At 39.7% G+C, this 17502-nt stretch overlaps 1 protein-coding gene across 1 annotated transcript; it reads right to left on the bottom strand.

Moving 5' to 3' along the window:
- Nucleotides 1–5242: 5242 nt before the first annotated feature.
- HDC (histidine decarboxylase) lies at nucleotides 5243–14905 on the bottom strand. The gene is made up of 12 exons (XM_083871387.1): nucleotides 14819–14905; nucleotides 13836–14008; nucleotides 12693–12806; nucleotides 11847–11969; nucleotides 10892–11026; nucleotides 9863–10006; nucleotides 9541–9607; nucleotides 8589–8751; nucleotides 8393–8483; nucleotides 7128–7226; nucleotides 6331–6432; nucleotides 5243–6179 (listed from the first exon to the last, which is right to left on the bottom strand). Exons 1-12 carry the CDS (start codon nucleotides 14844–14846, stop codon nucleotides 5421–5423), a joined length of 1998 nt encoding a protein of 665 aa, XP_083727513.1. The 5' UTR covers nucleotides 14847–14905; the 3' UTR covers nucleotides 5243–5420.
- Nucleotides 14906–17502: the final 2597 nt, after the last annotated feature.

The raw sequence follows: 17502 nt of genomic DNA, 5'->3' as shown, positions 1-17502 counted from the left end.
TTTTCTGGGAACCGAGTACCTGGAATACTAATAGGATATAGAGAAATACAGTTATGTAGCCCCACCCAAAGTAAGGCTCACTAACTGAGCCAAGGAAACAACAGGTAGTAGAGGTGAATAAACATGAAGGGCAGGACATCAGTCAATGAGGAGATAGAAGTTGCAATGAAATAGAAAACACAATGACAGAGCTGTGGTGAGATAATTGTTAGACTGAATTTTTGGCTTAAAAGTACTGAAAAAAAAGTTTGGAGCTTTGAGCAAATAAAATAGGTCTTGTTGACTGAATCCACCTGATTTCAGGAAGATAAGCATTTCCACTGCCCTTCTGGCCAATCATAAACTATGTTACATCAAAGAAATGACTGACTTAATTATTAATTTCTTTTCCTCCCTGAGTTTGCGGAAATCTACATTCTGATTAGCTGCACTGCATGTGCATATAAAGATGAGTTTCAGCATACATATAAATACTTGTTTTAATTTTAGATGTCACCTTTCTATTATAGAAAGGTGACAGAGCTGAATGAAGTTCTATGAAGGGAAAGGATTTGGTGGCCATAATCTCTGACATTCTACACTCTGTCTTTTGCAGAGGCAGTGCAGTGCTGACTACTGAAAAATGCTGGAGGTTCATGCAGCAAGAGGCACATCTCTTGGTGGGATAGATTTCGTTCAGCCCAGTATTTCCATGTATACTGTAACACGATCTGCCAACATTTTCTAGGGTCAGTACTGTGACAATACTTTCTCTCAGGGCTGCCAAGTGGACTTCATGACTGTAGGACATTTAAAATTTCTTTAATCTCAAATATATGGTCTTGCAACACTGCCCGTTGTACAAAAGCATTTAAAATTTGAAAACCACTTCACATCTTTCTTGAAGAATATTTATAGAAATTGTTAATATAGCTTTGCTGTGCCCCCTGAGATAACAACTGGATTCAGTTTTCTGCTCATTCACACTAGAGTTCAAATTGCAGTCATGTCACATTATACAAATTCTGGCTTCTTTAACCATTGCGTGAGTGGCAACTGCAAGCAGGCTTCTGAGCTTGTAATTTGAAGGGGTTCATTCATGTGAAAGAGGCTGAAGTACCCTTACACTAAACCTGATGGCAGAACTCATCTATTCAGTTTGCTGCTGCCCAGGAAATAAGGCTGTGAGAGCAAAGCCTCTTCCTCCACCCCTCTTTCTAAGAAAACACTGTTCTTTGGTAAGCACACCCTGTCATTTGATGCTGTTCTTGGCAGCACCTTGAACATTGCTCACACTGTACTGCCTTTGAAAATTTTGCTGAGTATAATCTTGCCTTGATGGTAAGATAGCAACAAATTATACAAGGAGGATTTGATTTGAGTGTCTCCTTCAGAAGATTTAATAAATTCATGAGGAGTTTTATGCTGAATCTGACTCAAGCTTAAGTTAGTGGTTAAAACAACACTGGATTTGGACACATGGATGTAAATTACTCTTCCATCATAAATGAAAAAAAAAGGCAAAGTCAAACTTTGGTGGAAATGAATAGTTTTAAATTCTCAGCTAAGCTTTCTGCTTAATCCTTACCCTTTTGTGTTCCCATGGTGACTCCTGTTCTTGACAGGTAAATTGTCAGCAGAGGAGAGAGCAAAGAGCTTGCTATGACTGGGGTACCTGTACTAACCCAGCTAACTGAACTCTGAGCTAACTCTGCTGGCATAGCTCTGGAATGAACTTCACTCTGTGTCTGTAATGAACCAAGAGAATTCAAAATCTATTCATGGGATGGAAATATTTTCTCAGCTTCATGAAAGAGAATTGAGAAAGTCTCCTTTAGGAGGTTCTCTACGAGGAGAGAATTCCTGAGCTTTGACAGCTCCCTCCTCTGATCCTGGAGAGCACATCTGTTCTGATGAAACCCAACCATGTCTATCCAAGAAAGAAGAGGATGGGCTCAATGCCAAGAATTTAGATACTGTCCAGCACCAGGAATCTCTCACATGTCGCTGCAGAATATTAAAATTTTGTTCCTAGAATTTCATAGCAGTTGCTTCTAACACCTCTGCAACAGAAAGATGAATCTCACTGTGACTCAGACTTCACCTAGAGGTTCTTTAGCCAGTCATAAAAGAGCAGAGAGCTAAATCTAAGCTCACCACTCAATCCAAAATAGTTGAAGAATTTTAGTTTCACTAGAAACCACCATGGTATCAAAGATACCATCCTCTGACAAGTGGTATAAATGACAGGTCATGACATGGAGTAGCTGAGATTCATGGTAAATGCATACATATAGTATTGTCATTTTATGCTACCCCAGTCACACAGCTCTCATCTTCTGTGGAGTGTAGCAGATCTCCTGTATGTCTCCAGTTTAACACACAAATCTGGACTGTCTATATGGCTTTGTCTAATGAGTCATGACATGTTTATTCCCAGCCATGTTGCACCATTTTATCTTTCAAAATCAATGCCATTAACATAAAGAACATAAAAGAGCTTGTAACAGAATGAGTAAAGTAAAGGCACCCTGCAGGATCTAAATTTCTAGATTTTAGGAGGGACTTGGGTAATCAACTAGACCGGACTTCCTTGGAAATTCTAGCCACAGGACTGGCTTGCTCTTTTTGAAGGAAACTTTTTTCAAGATTGGTGATTGCAAAGAATTCCAGTGCTGCCAAATCAGCTGCAACTGAACCAGCAAGTCATCTCACCCAGCTGTGCTATTAGAAATCCTCATGCGTTACTGATTTGTGAGCATCATCCCTCAGAAGTGGGGAAAGATGTGGAAAAATACCAATAAGCTGCTGATGTAAGCACAGTTTCAGTAGTGCCAGAGCATGTATGTACTGACCTTCATCTCCTGAACCTCTGCCAGGCACGGAGGGGGAAAATGGAATGGCTTGAACTCTGCTGTGAGTAGGTTTGGTGATTTATCTCTGCACAGACTATGAACCTGGTTCCTACATTTACAAAAATTATTTTGGTTAATAGATACTTCACACTCCTTAACAACTGGGAAGGGAACAGAAGAATTTGAGATGTAGGCATGTAGGGAAAGGAGATCAAGCTGTTGCTTATTATTTCCTTATTCCTTCCTCTGTATTAATCCTAATATTGGTACTAATATGACTCCTCAATAAGCCTGTTCTACTCAGTGATTCAACAGAGAACTCACCCCAAAAATATGGCCCAGCTTTTTGCTGGCTTAGTGAGCTGAATCCATCACTGATCTCTCAGAAGAGCATCAGAGGTGGAGCAAGAGAGGCAGTGGAACTAAAAGGTCACATGAGGACAGGGAAACAGAATGACCTCTTTTGGCAGCACCAGTTAATTAGACCAGGTCAACCTATCTCATCTGATTGAAACCTTAGAGAAAAACTGGGGTAAATCTGCAAATAAACCTTTAGTATAAATTGTAGTAGCTATTAATTTGAAATGTGACAGAAGGAGATTTGAAACTGAAAAACAAAGCTTGAAGGCTTCAATTTAGCAATCCTGAAAAATACCCAGCTGGGATTTTCCGTGGGAATGATCAGGTGGAACAAAGAAAGAACAAACCCAGCTGACCTGTTACACAGGTTCACTGAAGCCACCAGCCATCCAGGCTGAGTCCTTCTCCCTGCCATTCATCAGTAATTAGGTAAATGTTGTTTTGTGGTATGATTATTGACCCTTGAGCTGGCTGCAATGGTGCATTCTGACTTGCAGCAGAACAGTGAAGGTTCCTGTTAAACCATAACAAAACAGAAAAAAAAAAAAAAGAGAAGAGGCTGTCTGCACAGAAAATGCTGCAGCCTGGAGCATCCTATGTCAGCCAGCATGAGGAGTGCTGGGCTTTCCCATGCTCTCTTTCTACATCCCTTTCTCTCAATTAACTGTACATTGAGCCTGAATCCAAATTTAACACAAACTTCCAGTTACTTGTTGCCCTCTGGTGACATCTCGTGGATCACAGCAAGATGCCTTTGTCTTTTGACAAACCCTGCAAAGCCTTGAGCTGAAAAGTTTTGTGAGAAACATGTAGCTGGAGAACAATGGAAAGTATTTATCTCAAGGAGTAGCTTAGAAACTCAATATCTTGTGCAAAACCTGGTGAGCAAACCAAGTATTTATTGTGTGAAGATTTACAAGTTTTAAAACAAATTAGTCCTGAATAAGGCAGACAAAAGTCCCTCAAAATGTTGCATTCATGATCAATAAACCTGAGGGTTTCAGCTCTCCAGACTGCTGGTTACAAAGGGACTGCCATCCTCACTGTGTGTTTATTGCTTTATTGTGTGAACAGAAAGATTTAATAGCACTATTAAAAGTGATATGAAACATGGTTATCGATTTTTTAGCAGAAATAAAGTGTGAATATGAGATTGTCTTAATGAAACACAGCTATTCCAACTCTAGAGTGTAGACATTAACCAGGTTCATTATTTATATAACCTGGGAATGGTTGTTCTGGATCAGAGGGAAGATCCATCTGCCTAAAGACAGGGTGACTGTAAATGTCTGGAAACAACTACAAAGAAAGCAGCAAGCATCTAGCAGTGCTTTCCCAGAATAAAGCCCTAGCAATCATCATGCTTCCTCACAAAACTGTACTATCCCTAAATTGAAATTTATCCCTAATAGATTCCTCCCCCCCAGTTTTTTATATACATAAATCACTGGTCTCTTGTAGCAAAACATTTGTTTGCTGTATAGAGACTCTTTCTTCCATAATGCCCCTTTAGTTCTCTGTTATGAGAGAGAGGGAAATATCATTCCTCCTCTCTTTTCTTATGCATTTGTGAAGTACAGACCTTAGGTAAGGCTGAGAAAGTTCACAGGTGCTTTGCAAGGGCAACTGTTTTGCAACCTGGTTGCACAAAACCTTCCTTAGCTGATTAGAACAGATGGACTGGCAGAGCTGCTGTGTTTAGCTCTGGGAAAATTGCCCTACTGCAGCAAAATCTCTTAGAGAAGTTACATCCTTCTTTTTTTGCACAGTTCACAACTGATGTTGGCATTGTTTGCACACACAGATCCTCACATCAGTCTAGACAATTTAAGTCAAGGTATCAGCACTCCACCTCCCCCCACCCCAAAAAAACCCCCAACCAGTAGTGTAAATAGAGACCTAAATTGTTTATCCCCTCCCAGGGCCAGCACACTTCATCAAAGTGGTTCCAGCCTACCAGCTGGAAACTGTCCATTACCACCACCAGTAAGGTAGAAATTGGCATTTTCTTCACCACAGTCAACAAAACAGAAAGTTTCATGTTATAGGCCTACAAGATTTATTTGACATTTTAATCTATAAATACATGAGGTTTTCACCAGTAAAAGCACGGCATTTTCTCAGTGGTCATTGCCACGAGTTCCATTTTGAACAAAAGAACATGTAGTATTGCATGTGAATAAGCAAACTTTGGTTCTCTTTCAAAGGACCAAGCTCTCTTACTTGTTAAACAATGGCTTGCAGAGGACAACAAGGCAACTGAAGGCCACACTGAATGCTACACTCTGGAAAGCTTGGGACACTGTAGAATTTAATTAGTTTTTTGAAGGCACCTTTTTTGAACATCATCATGTCTTCAGGCAGCCTGAAAAGAACTCTGGCATTTACACGAGACTCCTTGTCAGTGGCTGCTGCTTTGGGGTTACATTGCTCCAGATTGTCAGTCATTGGCACACTGGTGCAGCTAAGGGAACGTGCTGTCTTTTTCTTGCCTTGAACAGACAAATAACTGAATAAAAAAGAGGTTAACTTATGTTTGGTAACATCTTGGACATCTTCTGGAAAACAGTCATCCAGAGGATCCTGTTGACCTTTCACCTGCTGACTAATCACACACATACTGGGACTTACTGATAACTTCTTAGGCTGAACTACTGTTTTTCTGGAAGGTGTTTTGTATTTCCCTCCATCTAAATAAAGCTGAGGAACATTACTAATGGCATCAGAAGTAGGCTGAACTATTGCAGTGGGGATTCCTGCCCCATCACCAGAATTGATGTAGTGTGACCCATAACTCTGGCTAATTATTTGGGCTGCAGTGTGTTGAATGATGCTCCAGTCCTGCAGAATATCTTCCCTGGTTGTGAACTGAGATGTCACAGTAAAGCGAATGATGAACTTGTCATGGATGGTTGCTGGAATAAGGAAGAGCCTGCCAGAACTGCTCAGTTCTTTCAGGAGTTTTTCTGTCAGCCAGTTGGGACCCTGTTTTAAATATGAATAATAAAAAAAATACTATAGTTAGAATTTCCGGTGACATCCAAACATATCTAAGAATTGCAGTCACAAATTCTTACATGGAAGTATATTCACAGTTACTAATGTCTGGGGTCACTTCCTTCCAAGGAGTCTTTACCTTTAGGCGAAATACAACCAGTCCCAGATGTCTCTTGGCAGGAATTTCAAAGAGTGGGTCACTTCTAACCAAGGATTCAAAGAATTTGGCTGTTTCAGTACCCTATAATTAAGGGGGGAAAAAAAGTTATCTATTTGTTTGTCACAAACCCACTGTAACATGCTAAACTGGATACTTAAAAGGAATTCCTTTCCTTACTAAAACACATCATTCCAATGCATGAATAAGAGCCAACAGAAAAATTACTTCAAAGCTAAGGATTTTAAAGTCTGCCTCTATTTGCTCAAACCCTTGACAATGAACATGAGTAACTGGCCTATACACAGGGATTTTCTAGAAGAAGGTTTGAAAACAGAATGTGCCTTCTCATATTAGAGCCCTTTTGCACACCCATTGATCCTCAATGTGACCCCTCGTATCTACACTCCATCAGAGACCTAACCTGTACATTTTCATAGTGATGGGTTCAGCTATTCATCACAGCCTGCCTCCCAAACAGCTGCCACTTGACCTCAAAGAAAGCTTCTCCAAATTACAACTCAGTAAAGTGCGGAAGGCAGTGTCTGACCAAGCCCCCTTCCATTGTCCTGTGCTGTCAAGAGGGGGACTGGAAATGTTTTGTCTACACAGTCAATCTTTACACATTATTTTAGAGTAAAACCAGCACACATTTAAAATTCAAAATTCCTCTCACAAGCTTTGCGTGTGAGAGGATTTCTGTTACACATCTCTGCATCCCTGACTTTACTAATCTCACCTACCAAGAACTGAACACAACACACTGGTACTTCACACACCTGTCTGACGTGAGCTTGGAGCTTTTTCACCCCAAATGAACGAAGCACAAACCACAGCTTCAACGAACGAAATCGACGACTCAGTGGAATTTGCCAGTGCTGCGAAAACACAACAGTGCATCAGTGAGTGCAGAAACAACAGAAAGGAGAATTCCCCTTCCAGTGCCCCACCTCTTGCTTCAGACTCAGGTCAGAAATGTCTCTTGAGATGAATAGTGTCATACTACTGAAAATCCACTAAGCCTAGGAAACAACCATCAAAGAAACACAGTGTCCCCATATTTTACAATTGTTTGCAAAAATAAAATTTTGTCTATTGCCCCTAATTTAGGCCTAGATATGCTTAGAATTTTAAATTAATTACCAGCTTATAACAACAACTTTTTGCATTTAAGAATCTAATCAATTTAAGATGTGGCCATTTACACTTTAGGACTGACTAGTGCTCACTTCGGCTCCTGTAATTTCCTGAACATTTTCCCAAATCAACTATAAACAGCAAGATTTGATACTTGGGTAGACAGCTCCAGACAAAGCAACACCTTCTGCAAGGAAAAGAGTAAGAAAACATGTAAAGAGTATCTCAGGGAAGCTGCACAATCACGTGCAGGATCCAATTTAACCACAAGAGGGACTCAATATCTTTTTTTCCATCCCTCCCTCTCTCCACTCTAGTGAAAAGCACTATTGATTTCAAGAAAACAATTATCTTTTCAGGACTAGGGTGAGATCATAGCAGAAAAAATTGGCAGTGAATATTCCTTTGTATTACTGTACTGAAATCTGCTGTAAGATGTATCTGCAGTGAAATGCCTCTCAGCTCTCCTATGAATACCTTAATCTGAAGAAAAAATGTAATTCATTCTCCTGCTGTTTTCAGAGCATGAGTTTTCCATTGCTTACTCCTTTCTCCCTTTTATTACATATCAGAGATACAAGAAATCCAGCAAAAATGGCATCAGTAGGAATTACTTCAGCAACACAATACACAGAAACAACCCTTTGGATTAGAACGGCCAGGCTGGATCTTCATCTATGTAAAAATCTTAAGGACTTCAATCTGAAAGCAATTTTATAATTGAACTTCATAACCAGGAGTTACTACAAAGTTTTGCTATTTTCTCTTCATTAGGATCTCAGTATAACTTGGTTTATGTAGTAAGACCAGTTATAAGATAATCATACTCCAGCATGTGAGAGGAATTTCACAGTCTGTTTGAAAATTTTATAGGCAATATAAAATATCAGCTTAAATAATAACTTACCATGAAGTCAATTGCAGCTCCTGAATTGGCATGTCTGAGATAGACAGGGTTAACACTGAAGGTTTGATGTAGCTTGTATTTATCTTTAACCCTATTGATTGTAGAAGGAACTAGATTTAGCAAAATAAATGTGGAGAAGAACTTTGAAATTTGCATGTTGTCTTTTTAGTGTTGTTTGTGCTTTGATTATACTCACCAAAATCCAGTGCAGTCAAAATGGACCATCATCCACTTAGAAGGATTAAAAGTAAAGGAATCTGCATATTCAATTCCATCCAAAAACAATCGAAATTCAGGACATACAAATGCTGTTCCTGCATATGCAGCGTCAATATGAAGCCAGAGTCCCTCAGCATCACCTGTTGGAATTGAGATTGTTGTTATGTAAGGGATATAGGGAATCAAAGTGCATGCTAATCTCTCCTCTCTGCAAACCAGGTGCAGTGTTTTGGAGGAGGCAGACAAACAATTGACAACCTAGTTTTATTCTAAAGGTGAGGATCCATAATGCCAAAATATAGGATAATGCTGAAACCACGTGGACTCTGTAACAAAAATCACTATTCTACATTTTGTGTGAGTGAGTTTTTTTAACATTTGATTTCTTTCACCTGCTCTTTCCCCAGTAGCCCTCAGTTGCACAAAGGCAAAATAAAGACATAGTGGCAAGCAAAAAAGGACCCAGAAATAGAAGCCACAATCTGACCCACAAGAGAAAGCTCCTCAGGTCTTCAGCAGCTACTGGTCAGAATTTATGCTGGAATAGAATTTACAACCATGTCAAATTTACCTATGAAAGTGGGTTGATACAGAGGATGTCCTACCAGAATCTACATTCAAAACTCCTTTGCCAGATTAAATATTAATGTATCCATCTTACAACAGTACCACACAGTCTGTATTTGTTGAATAACCACATTAAAGATTTATCAGTTGGAAATTTTCATCCATCTCGAATAGAATGTATTTTAGCATCCTAATCTAAATCTTACAGAAATCATTGCAGTCTTGTACTGATCTCAGCCTTCCCTGACACAGGTCTGACAAACTCAGCTCTCCCTGGTTTTGGCGTGAAAAGTCTAAGAGTGTCTTCTAGATACTTTCTTAGATCAAAATCAGGAAAAAAAAAAAAAAAAAAAGACACTTACAAACTGGACCCAGTTCTGAGAGATTGTCAAAAGCACAGACACCGGTTGTACCCAAAGTTGCACAAACCTAGAAAAAAAGAAACCTGTTATAATGGATTCGGTTTATTTTAATACATGGATGCAGCACTTTAAAAATGGGCAGTTTATTGCAGACAGTCAAAACATTATTTTTTTATTTATTTAATAAAATAGAAATTCTTGTATATATTTGAATCTTCAGCTAATGTATTTTAACACAATGAGAATTTTTTGTATATAATTTCATGTTGACATTAAGAATATAACACTATGTCAATACCCCCAAACAGAAAGTTGAACATACAAAGACTGGCACTAGGCCTTTCTTTCTGTCTTCTGCAATGGCTTTCTTCAAAGTTTCACCTCTGAGGGAAAAGTTCTCATCCACAGGCAGAAATTTTATCTTCACAAGAGAAATCAAGCCAGCCTTTTCTACAGAGGAATGTGCCTTTAAAATAAGAAAAACAGTAAGAACTCAAGCTCTGAGGCTGAACAGCTGGGGTAAATCATAGCTTTATGAAGAACAGTGGTGGCAAGAAATACAGAGATAATGACCTTACTGTAATCCATATTAATACAAGTCTGAAAGCATCTTCTTTGTGAGTAACAATATGAAATAGTACACTGTAATTCCAAAGAATGCTTCATTTACTATGGTAGTGGTTTCTAAAATATAAGAATAGGCATCCTCATCTTGTATTTGGAGGGCCATTTATCAAAACTCAGCTCTTAAAGGAGCCTCTAGAAATGAATCAACCTCAGTTTATTCCCTCCTCCCTGCTATAAGAAGATAAATCCCCTGAAGTGTGTTTACTTCTGGATAGAGCAAAACACCTTAAGATAAAATCCCTTTAGTTATACTAAGAGAGAATGAACATGAGTGTCTCTCCTGTGGCAATTTCCCCAGGGGAATATAATTGCTCAGTTCAGGAGGCCAAGGGCAGAACAAGTTTGCTGGCAAAAGCCAACAGTGGAGCCCACAACCAGGAGCAGCATTTAGCTAACAATGCCTTGGGCATGCCTGTCTCTGAGGGGAAAGAGGCTGGGAAGAAACATGAGATGAAGCAGCATGAGATCAGCACCTAGTTCCTGGAGAAAGGCTTTGTGAAAAACAGGAAGGAAGTGCAGGAATCAGTAATGTGAAACAATCTCTTGAGGACTGCCAAGACCCTAAAAGCCTCATACTGATTTAGCTTCCCCATCTGCAGAAAGCAATAGTAGGTCCAGCTTGTGAGGCATTCCTGTGTTGTTCTGCAGAAATGTGACTTCACATGGCAAAGGCTGAGTGAGAAAACAGAAGCAATTTATTTTCCTTGGAGTCATAAGAACCTACTTGATTAGATGCATAAGCGATGAGGCGAGAATTGAGCGAGGACTCATCAGTGTCTGGCTCAGAGACCTTCATCTCCAGAATTTTGTTCTTCCTTGCTGCCAGCAGTGCAACCAAGGTTGATTCACTCACAGTACTCTGCAAAAACATCGCTCATTTACTGCATCTGCTACTTCATTGCTAATTTGCCAGGGATCTGCTGAAATCAGTGAAGTGCCCAGCTGCCCACCCCCTCTTTTATTCCTGCTCCTGCTTTTCTCTGACGCAGTGGAGAGTCATTAGCTGATGAGCAGCTCTCTGGGCCAGCAACACAAAACAAAGCCTTTCAACTGCTGTATATTTTAACGTGCAGCACAGAGTTCTGGGGAGTAAATAAACCACGTTTTCCTTTTGTTGTACAGAAAAAACATAGTATTTCCCATAAAATTACAAACATGATCAAAGCCCCTATAATAACAAAGACGCAGCACTGATTCCAGGGAAGTCTTGCTTACACTTTCTGGAAGGAGGTAACTGTTCAAGCCTTGATCTTACACCTCTCAGAAATAAAAACTAGACATGAGAAAAAGGAAAAATAATTTCTTGTGTGGCTAAGGACTTGTGTGGTCTTGTGTGGCAGAAGAATAGTGACAAGGATTCCTTCTCTAATTACACAAGAATCACTTTAGTGCAAAATTTGGTGATGTGAAACAGATTGAAGAAATGAAATCTGACTCACTTATCCTTAAAAAGACCACAAGAATACTTGCTGTTTGTCCATAGCACAGCACTAAAAGCAAAAGCAGTTTCTATTCTATAATCTTCCATATTTAATACTAAAATTTGGGGAAATAATGCCAAATTGAGATTCAGATCCATATAGAAAAATTTGTTGGTTTTGTGTCTAGGAAAATTATCCCCCAGAGAGAAATTCACTTGAAAACAAAAGGTTGATGAGGCCATCTCTAATCTCCCCTACCTGTAATACTCCCCCACCCACACTGTCGGGATGGTGGTGCAGGAACTTATCTGGAAGGCCCAGCATTTTAGCCAACCAATCCATCACATTCATTTCCAGTTCTGTACAGGCTGGACTGGAGGCCTAGAAAAAATTTAAAAAGGAGAATCAGGCTGTAATTCATCATGAGGGGACTAATCCCTCGTCCAACTGAGAGCTGAGAGATACAGCTGATACAGCTACATGGAGACCACACCCACCAATTCCTTATAGGTTTATCAGCTTCTACTTTCTTAGAGTCACACATCTAAAAATCTGGGCAATTTTGGCACTGAGGAAAACACTGGCTTCAGCAACTACTGCAGTGTGCAGAATCATAAGCAAGTAGTGGTCTGTAGCTGCTGTAGGAGGATACAAAATACGCAGATATTCTGGCCCAGGCCATCAAACAATTATTTTCAGAAGAGGAAAAATAGGAAGTGTGTTCTCTCAAAGGAGCAGGAGAACTGGAATGGAGCCCAATCTAGTCTGCAGTCATGGATGGTGGCTGCTCTATTGCTTACACTGCTTGTGTAACTGTCTTGGCACTGAGACTAGATGACAAGGAACAACGCTCACAGTGGGATATGCAAAGAATTTAAAAACACATTTCTAGTACATTTTCTTCATTCACCTCTTACTACTAGGTAATGCTTGTACATGTTCTTTTGGATTTTTTTTATAAGTGACAACTTTCATTTACACAACATACAGTTGTGTTAAAACAAATAATTGTACTGACTCAGAGAACAAGAAAGAATGACTATGACCTGCTCTTGCATATTACACATAGGAGAGGAATGTCTAAAATAGCCCCAAAAAATTTACCCATGTGAATCCCAAGCAGTTAATCGCGTCAGCCAACATATCTCCCAGGAGTGAAGGCCAGGAAGTTAGAGCTGGAAAGTAGGCATGCATGTGTGGACTTTGCCAATGGACTACCTAGAACAGAATTATGTAAAAGTTAAGTCTGAAAATGTCACAAAACTTTGCATGAGATGTAGTGGTTAGAATCTGTTTAAAGTAAGAGAAAAGGATTACAGCAACATAATATGTGCAACTATACATCTGCTAGCAGAGAGCTGCAAAGATAATATCAACAGGGGAGCAGCACTAGCAGATGATAACATTGCATTATTAACAGATAAATTGCAAATAACAGCAAAAGCATTTATGTGAATTAAAAAGGAAGACAAAGATTCTGAACAGGAAAGAATGTTGTGCCACGTTTGAAAGACCAGGGTCAGAAAGACTTATCAAAATATTTATCTTTAAAAGGGAACTCTTGCAACAAAGTTGCTAATTTTGTCAATCAACTTGCCTTTAGCTACACACAGCAATTTACAACTATATAAACCTTTCAATACACCTGAAGGAGCTTGTGTGGGGGGACACCAGCATAAGTACATGTAATCCGATTGCCTCTCCTACATCAGATCAAGTTCCTGCAAACATCTATAAAAAATTGAGAACAGACTTTGAAAAAGCTTCCTACATAAAACATGCAATTTGGTAATATGAATTCCCTTAGCAGAATCTGCAATATTTATGTACAAAAGGAAGTAGACTTTTACATTCAGAGCACAGGAAACAAGCCTTGTATGTACATGAAGTTGGGCAAGAGTTGTTTCACCTTGCTGTGCCAGGTTTCCACATCTCTGGAATTAAGATAATATGGTTCAGCAGGCAGAGATATTATGAAGCTAATGATTTTCTCATACTGGTGAATTTGTTTCCCTATAATCAAATATGAATTATATACAAAGTAGTTTAAAAGTATACTCACAATCTAACCCCTAAAATTACAGTTAGGAACACAACTGGACATAACATCTACAAGATTGATGCTACATTTTTTGGTACTTTACTTATTTAGAACAATGTTCTGCAGAACCTGTGCATTCCCAGGATTTGGTGTTCACCCCAGATAGTAATGGCTTTTTCCTGTCATTATTATACTTTATTTCTTACCCCTGGCATAATAATCTTCTCTATATCTCCAAAGATGTTGTCCCAGCTGTCTGGGTCCATTGGGGCAGAGTCTGGCAGCTGGGCTCTCATGTAACCTGGCTGTACATCAGGAGTCACCCGTCTCTCTCTCACATTGCTCAGGTAGTGGTAAATGTAATCCACCATCTCTTTCCCTGGAAGAGGCAAACCAGTGTTTTCAGCTTCAATTAGGGAAACACTAACTAGCACTACCAGCACTCCACACGATCTGTTCTCAGCACTGGAGAGAGATTCCAATGGCATTGGAATACTGTTCCCAGCTCCTCCCTTCTACACCCTGCTTGTCTCATCTAATAATGCTCTAAAACAGGTTCACAGGGTTTTTTCAATGTCATCATTGAATTGTTCAAATGTACCTTTAAAATACAGTCATGGTACAAGTAGTTTGTTTGGTTACTGAAAGGTTGGATTTTCTTGCCTACAAATTAACTATAACTGCATTTCACAGGAATTAAATTTTCACACTTCCTTGTCATTATAGCAAAGCCCTTTTTGCACCCTCTGAAATCAACTGCATAGCTCCACACCTTTTCTCCACTTTTTAAGGCAATCCTCTGCAGCCCTGGAACCGAAGTTGGCTCTCCATCTCCAGAACTGTCCAAGTACCACTGCAGTCTCAGGGAGTCAGCCAGTGAAGAGCTACTGTGCATAACATCTTAGCACAGGTTTATTCAGAATTACAGTTTGGCAGCTTTCCCATAGCATCTTAGATATAAGACCAAAAAGACTAAACTACCCTAAATGGACTCTAAATCCATTAATTTAAACTCAACCCTGGTACACACTTTTGCCTCAGTCTCAGCAGATCCAAGTCTCAAAGACAAGCACACAAATAAAAGAGTATATATATAGCCCATCTTAATTTTGGGTATCACTTGCGGCCCTACAACAATTGATCTCCACGAGCAAATGTTACCTATTTGCAAGAGCCATGGATCACTCACCTCTCTGTCGGTACTCCTCAGGCTCCATACTGATTCCTTAGCAATGCACCTCTTCAGACCTGGACCACAACCTTTTGGGAGCCGTGGTCAGTTTGGTCTGGTGCCCTGCCAGCTGCTTCCCCCTTTATAGCTGCCTTTATCTCTCAGACTCACACATTCTGGAAAAGGTTTAACAGGCAGGTTATTGGTGAGTGTTTATCTAACTCCTCCCAGCTGAGGGTTTTTACAATCTCTCATGGTCTCATCTGTGCTCTTTTGATGTGTAAGATAGTGTATCACTAAGGGGAGCTGCCTCTGCCCTTTTCCATTTTCTATCAGTCTTTCAGAAGTCTCACACTAATCCATGCCATGAATATAAGGCACATTAACATGAGACTTGTGGGAGAGAAAAAGCTCAAAAGCTTTCAAACCAAATAAAAGCTAGCAGATATTACGCAGCACACCCAGCTACTGTGCTAGCAGTAGTCATTAAAACAAGGTACCAGCATAGAACAAATTTGACATGGGAGACAGGGACTTTTCCTAAGAATTGTTTTGAGAACTCTTTTTTTTTCCACAAAAAAAAAAAGAGTATACCTACATCCCCACAAGTTTTCAGTCCTTATGCTGTCAGTCCCATGCTGCTGGAAGGAAAGGCTTCATGGTTATTGCCAGTTCCAGAACTACGATGTGAAGTAGCAACGATCCTCTTTGTGGATTTCCTGCTCTTCAGATTAGAGCTGGTTACTCTAAGCAAGGTGAAGCTCCTCCATGGATATCACCCCAGACCACTGAGCTGGGAAAATGCACCTTTTCCCCCACTGTGCTTTCTCTTCTCCCTTATGATATGCATAAACACTGGGATTTAGTCTGGTCTCTCTAGAGTTCCTCCAAGTCCTCCACCTGGATTGTTCTCTGTTTGAAAGAACAGCCTATAGACTGCCTCTTGTTCCAGTTTTAGGATCTGAAAACACATCCTGACCTCCCTCTGGCAGCACAATCTTTGACACTACTCAGTGTTGAATCCTTACCCATCTTCACTTGCTCTACACTGCACCAGGCAGCCCTGCAAAAAGAGAGAGGTAGGACTTGTGGACTAAGCACCAGAAATTATTTCCTATACAATATATTCTTGCCTATTTTTGTCATACCCTGGGCTCCTGCTTGGGGCTGGTCCTGTTGGAGATGGGATGCCAGGCTAGGCAGACCCTGTGTCTGATACCTGACAGCACTTTGGCTGTTCTCTCACAGGAGAGAACTGGCTGCCAGGGAGCTTTGATTCTCTGCCCCAGGTACTCTAATGGCAGCACAACCACTCTCATAGTTCTAGAAAGTTTTTACATTGTTCTCAGAGCACACTGTCTACAGAACAGTGTGAAACCTCTCCTAGTTTCTGCTGCAATTAGATACTTGAGAAGGAACTGTTTTATAGATATGAGAAAAGATGCCCTTTTCTCATAGATGTGTGCACACACATCAGATTAATGTACCAAAATAAAAAAAACCCAAATTGATAAAAAGGCATTGAGAGAAGTGCAAAAAAACCTACTATATGCATATTAATCTGTTTTATCTCGTATTGCTCTGGAAACATCAGGGAAAAAGTAACAAGCTGCCCACATGTTTAACAGGAATTTATGGACATCTCTTGGCTGTACTGTAAATGATCCCATAAAAGGGAACAAGCTAAGAAGGGACAGGCATCAAGCACAGGACCAACTCAAAATGAGCCCAAAGTTCTCAAAAACTCTGATTTTAGCTCATTGCAAGTGATTAATATGCTAATATATATGGACATCTGCTCAAAGAAACAGATGGTAGCTAACTACATTTATGTTTTTAATTTGGAACAGCAAATAAGGAACAGTATTTTTAACAATGTTTTCAGAGCTAAACTATATAATAAATATCTCATGTAACACATATCTTACACTTTAGCTCAAAGGTGATGGTTTCATTGGGTTGATCTCTTGTTCTGTGCAGAAGAGAACAAACAGCAGGTCCTGTTCGGAACTAAAATAAAATAGCTGATAATGGATTACAGGTAGGGTAAATATTGCTGGTGATAAATAAGGTTTTGTTATAGCTACACTGCACTCAGAAGGGTTTTGTTATGGACAATGTGGAATAGAATATTTGCTCACAGGAAACAGAATGAATAGAAAAGGTTCATTTCATTGTTTGGTGCCAACATCTGCTGTCACAACCGTGGGAAACTCTCCACTTGGATGTGAACGTTGCCACTATCACCACTCAAACACTGCCTCTCTTATCATTATTAAGAAATCATAGAGATTACACTGTTGTTAAATGTGTGGGATGTGAGGACACAAACATTATTTTGATCACAAAATAATTAACTGGAGCAATGCCTAAGCAGCACATTTCCCTTTGCTAACTAGTTCCTCAATCTGCTAGTGACGTAATGGAGAGTTCCTGAAAAAAAATCCCTAAAATAGAGCAATTTCCAGTTAACCACTGCATAAGGTTTACTTCAAGTCCTAGTACTAGCATGATGATGTCCTTGAAAATAATTCTTCTAAAACCCACCATCGCAGATTTCCCATTTTTATATTTTGATTATTTTTAGCTCAAATTTGCCAATCAAAATCAAATTTACCAAACATGTAACAATACGAAGATATTTAGAATTTTTCCGAACTGCCACATCTATAAACCCAAGTCAAATTTTGACCAGTTTGGCA

This window comes from Zosterops lateralis, assembly GCF_965231275.1.
Source record: "Zosterops lateralis genome assembly, chromosome: 13".
In the NCBI taxonomy this organism is placed as follows: domain Eukaryota; kingdom Metazoa; phylum Chordata; class Aves; order Passeriformes; family Zosteropidae; genus Zosterops; species Zosterops lateralis.
This window is presented reverse-complemented; position numbering and strand designations above follow the sequence as displayed.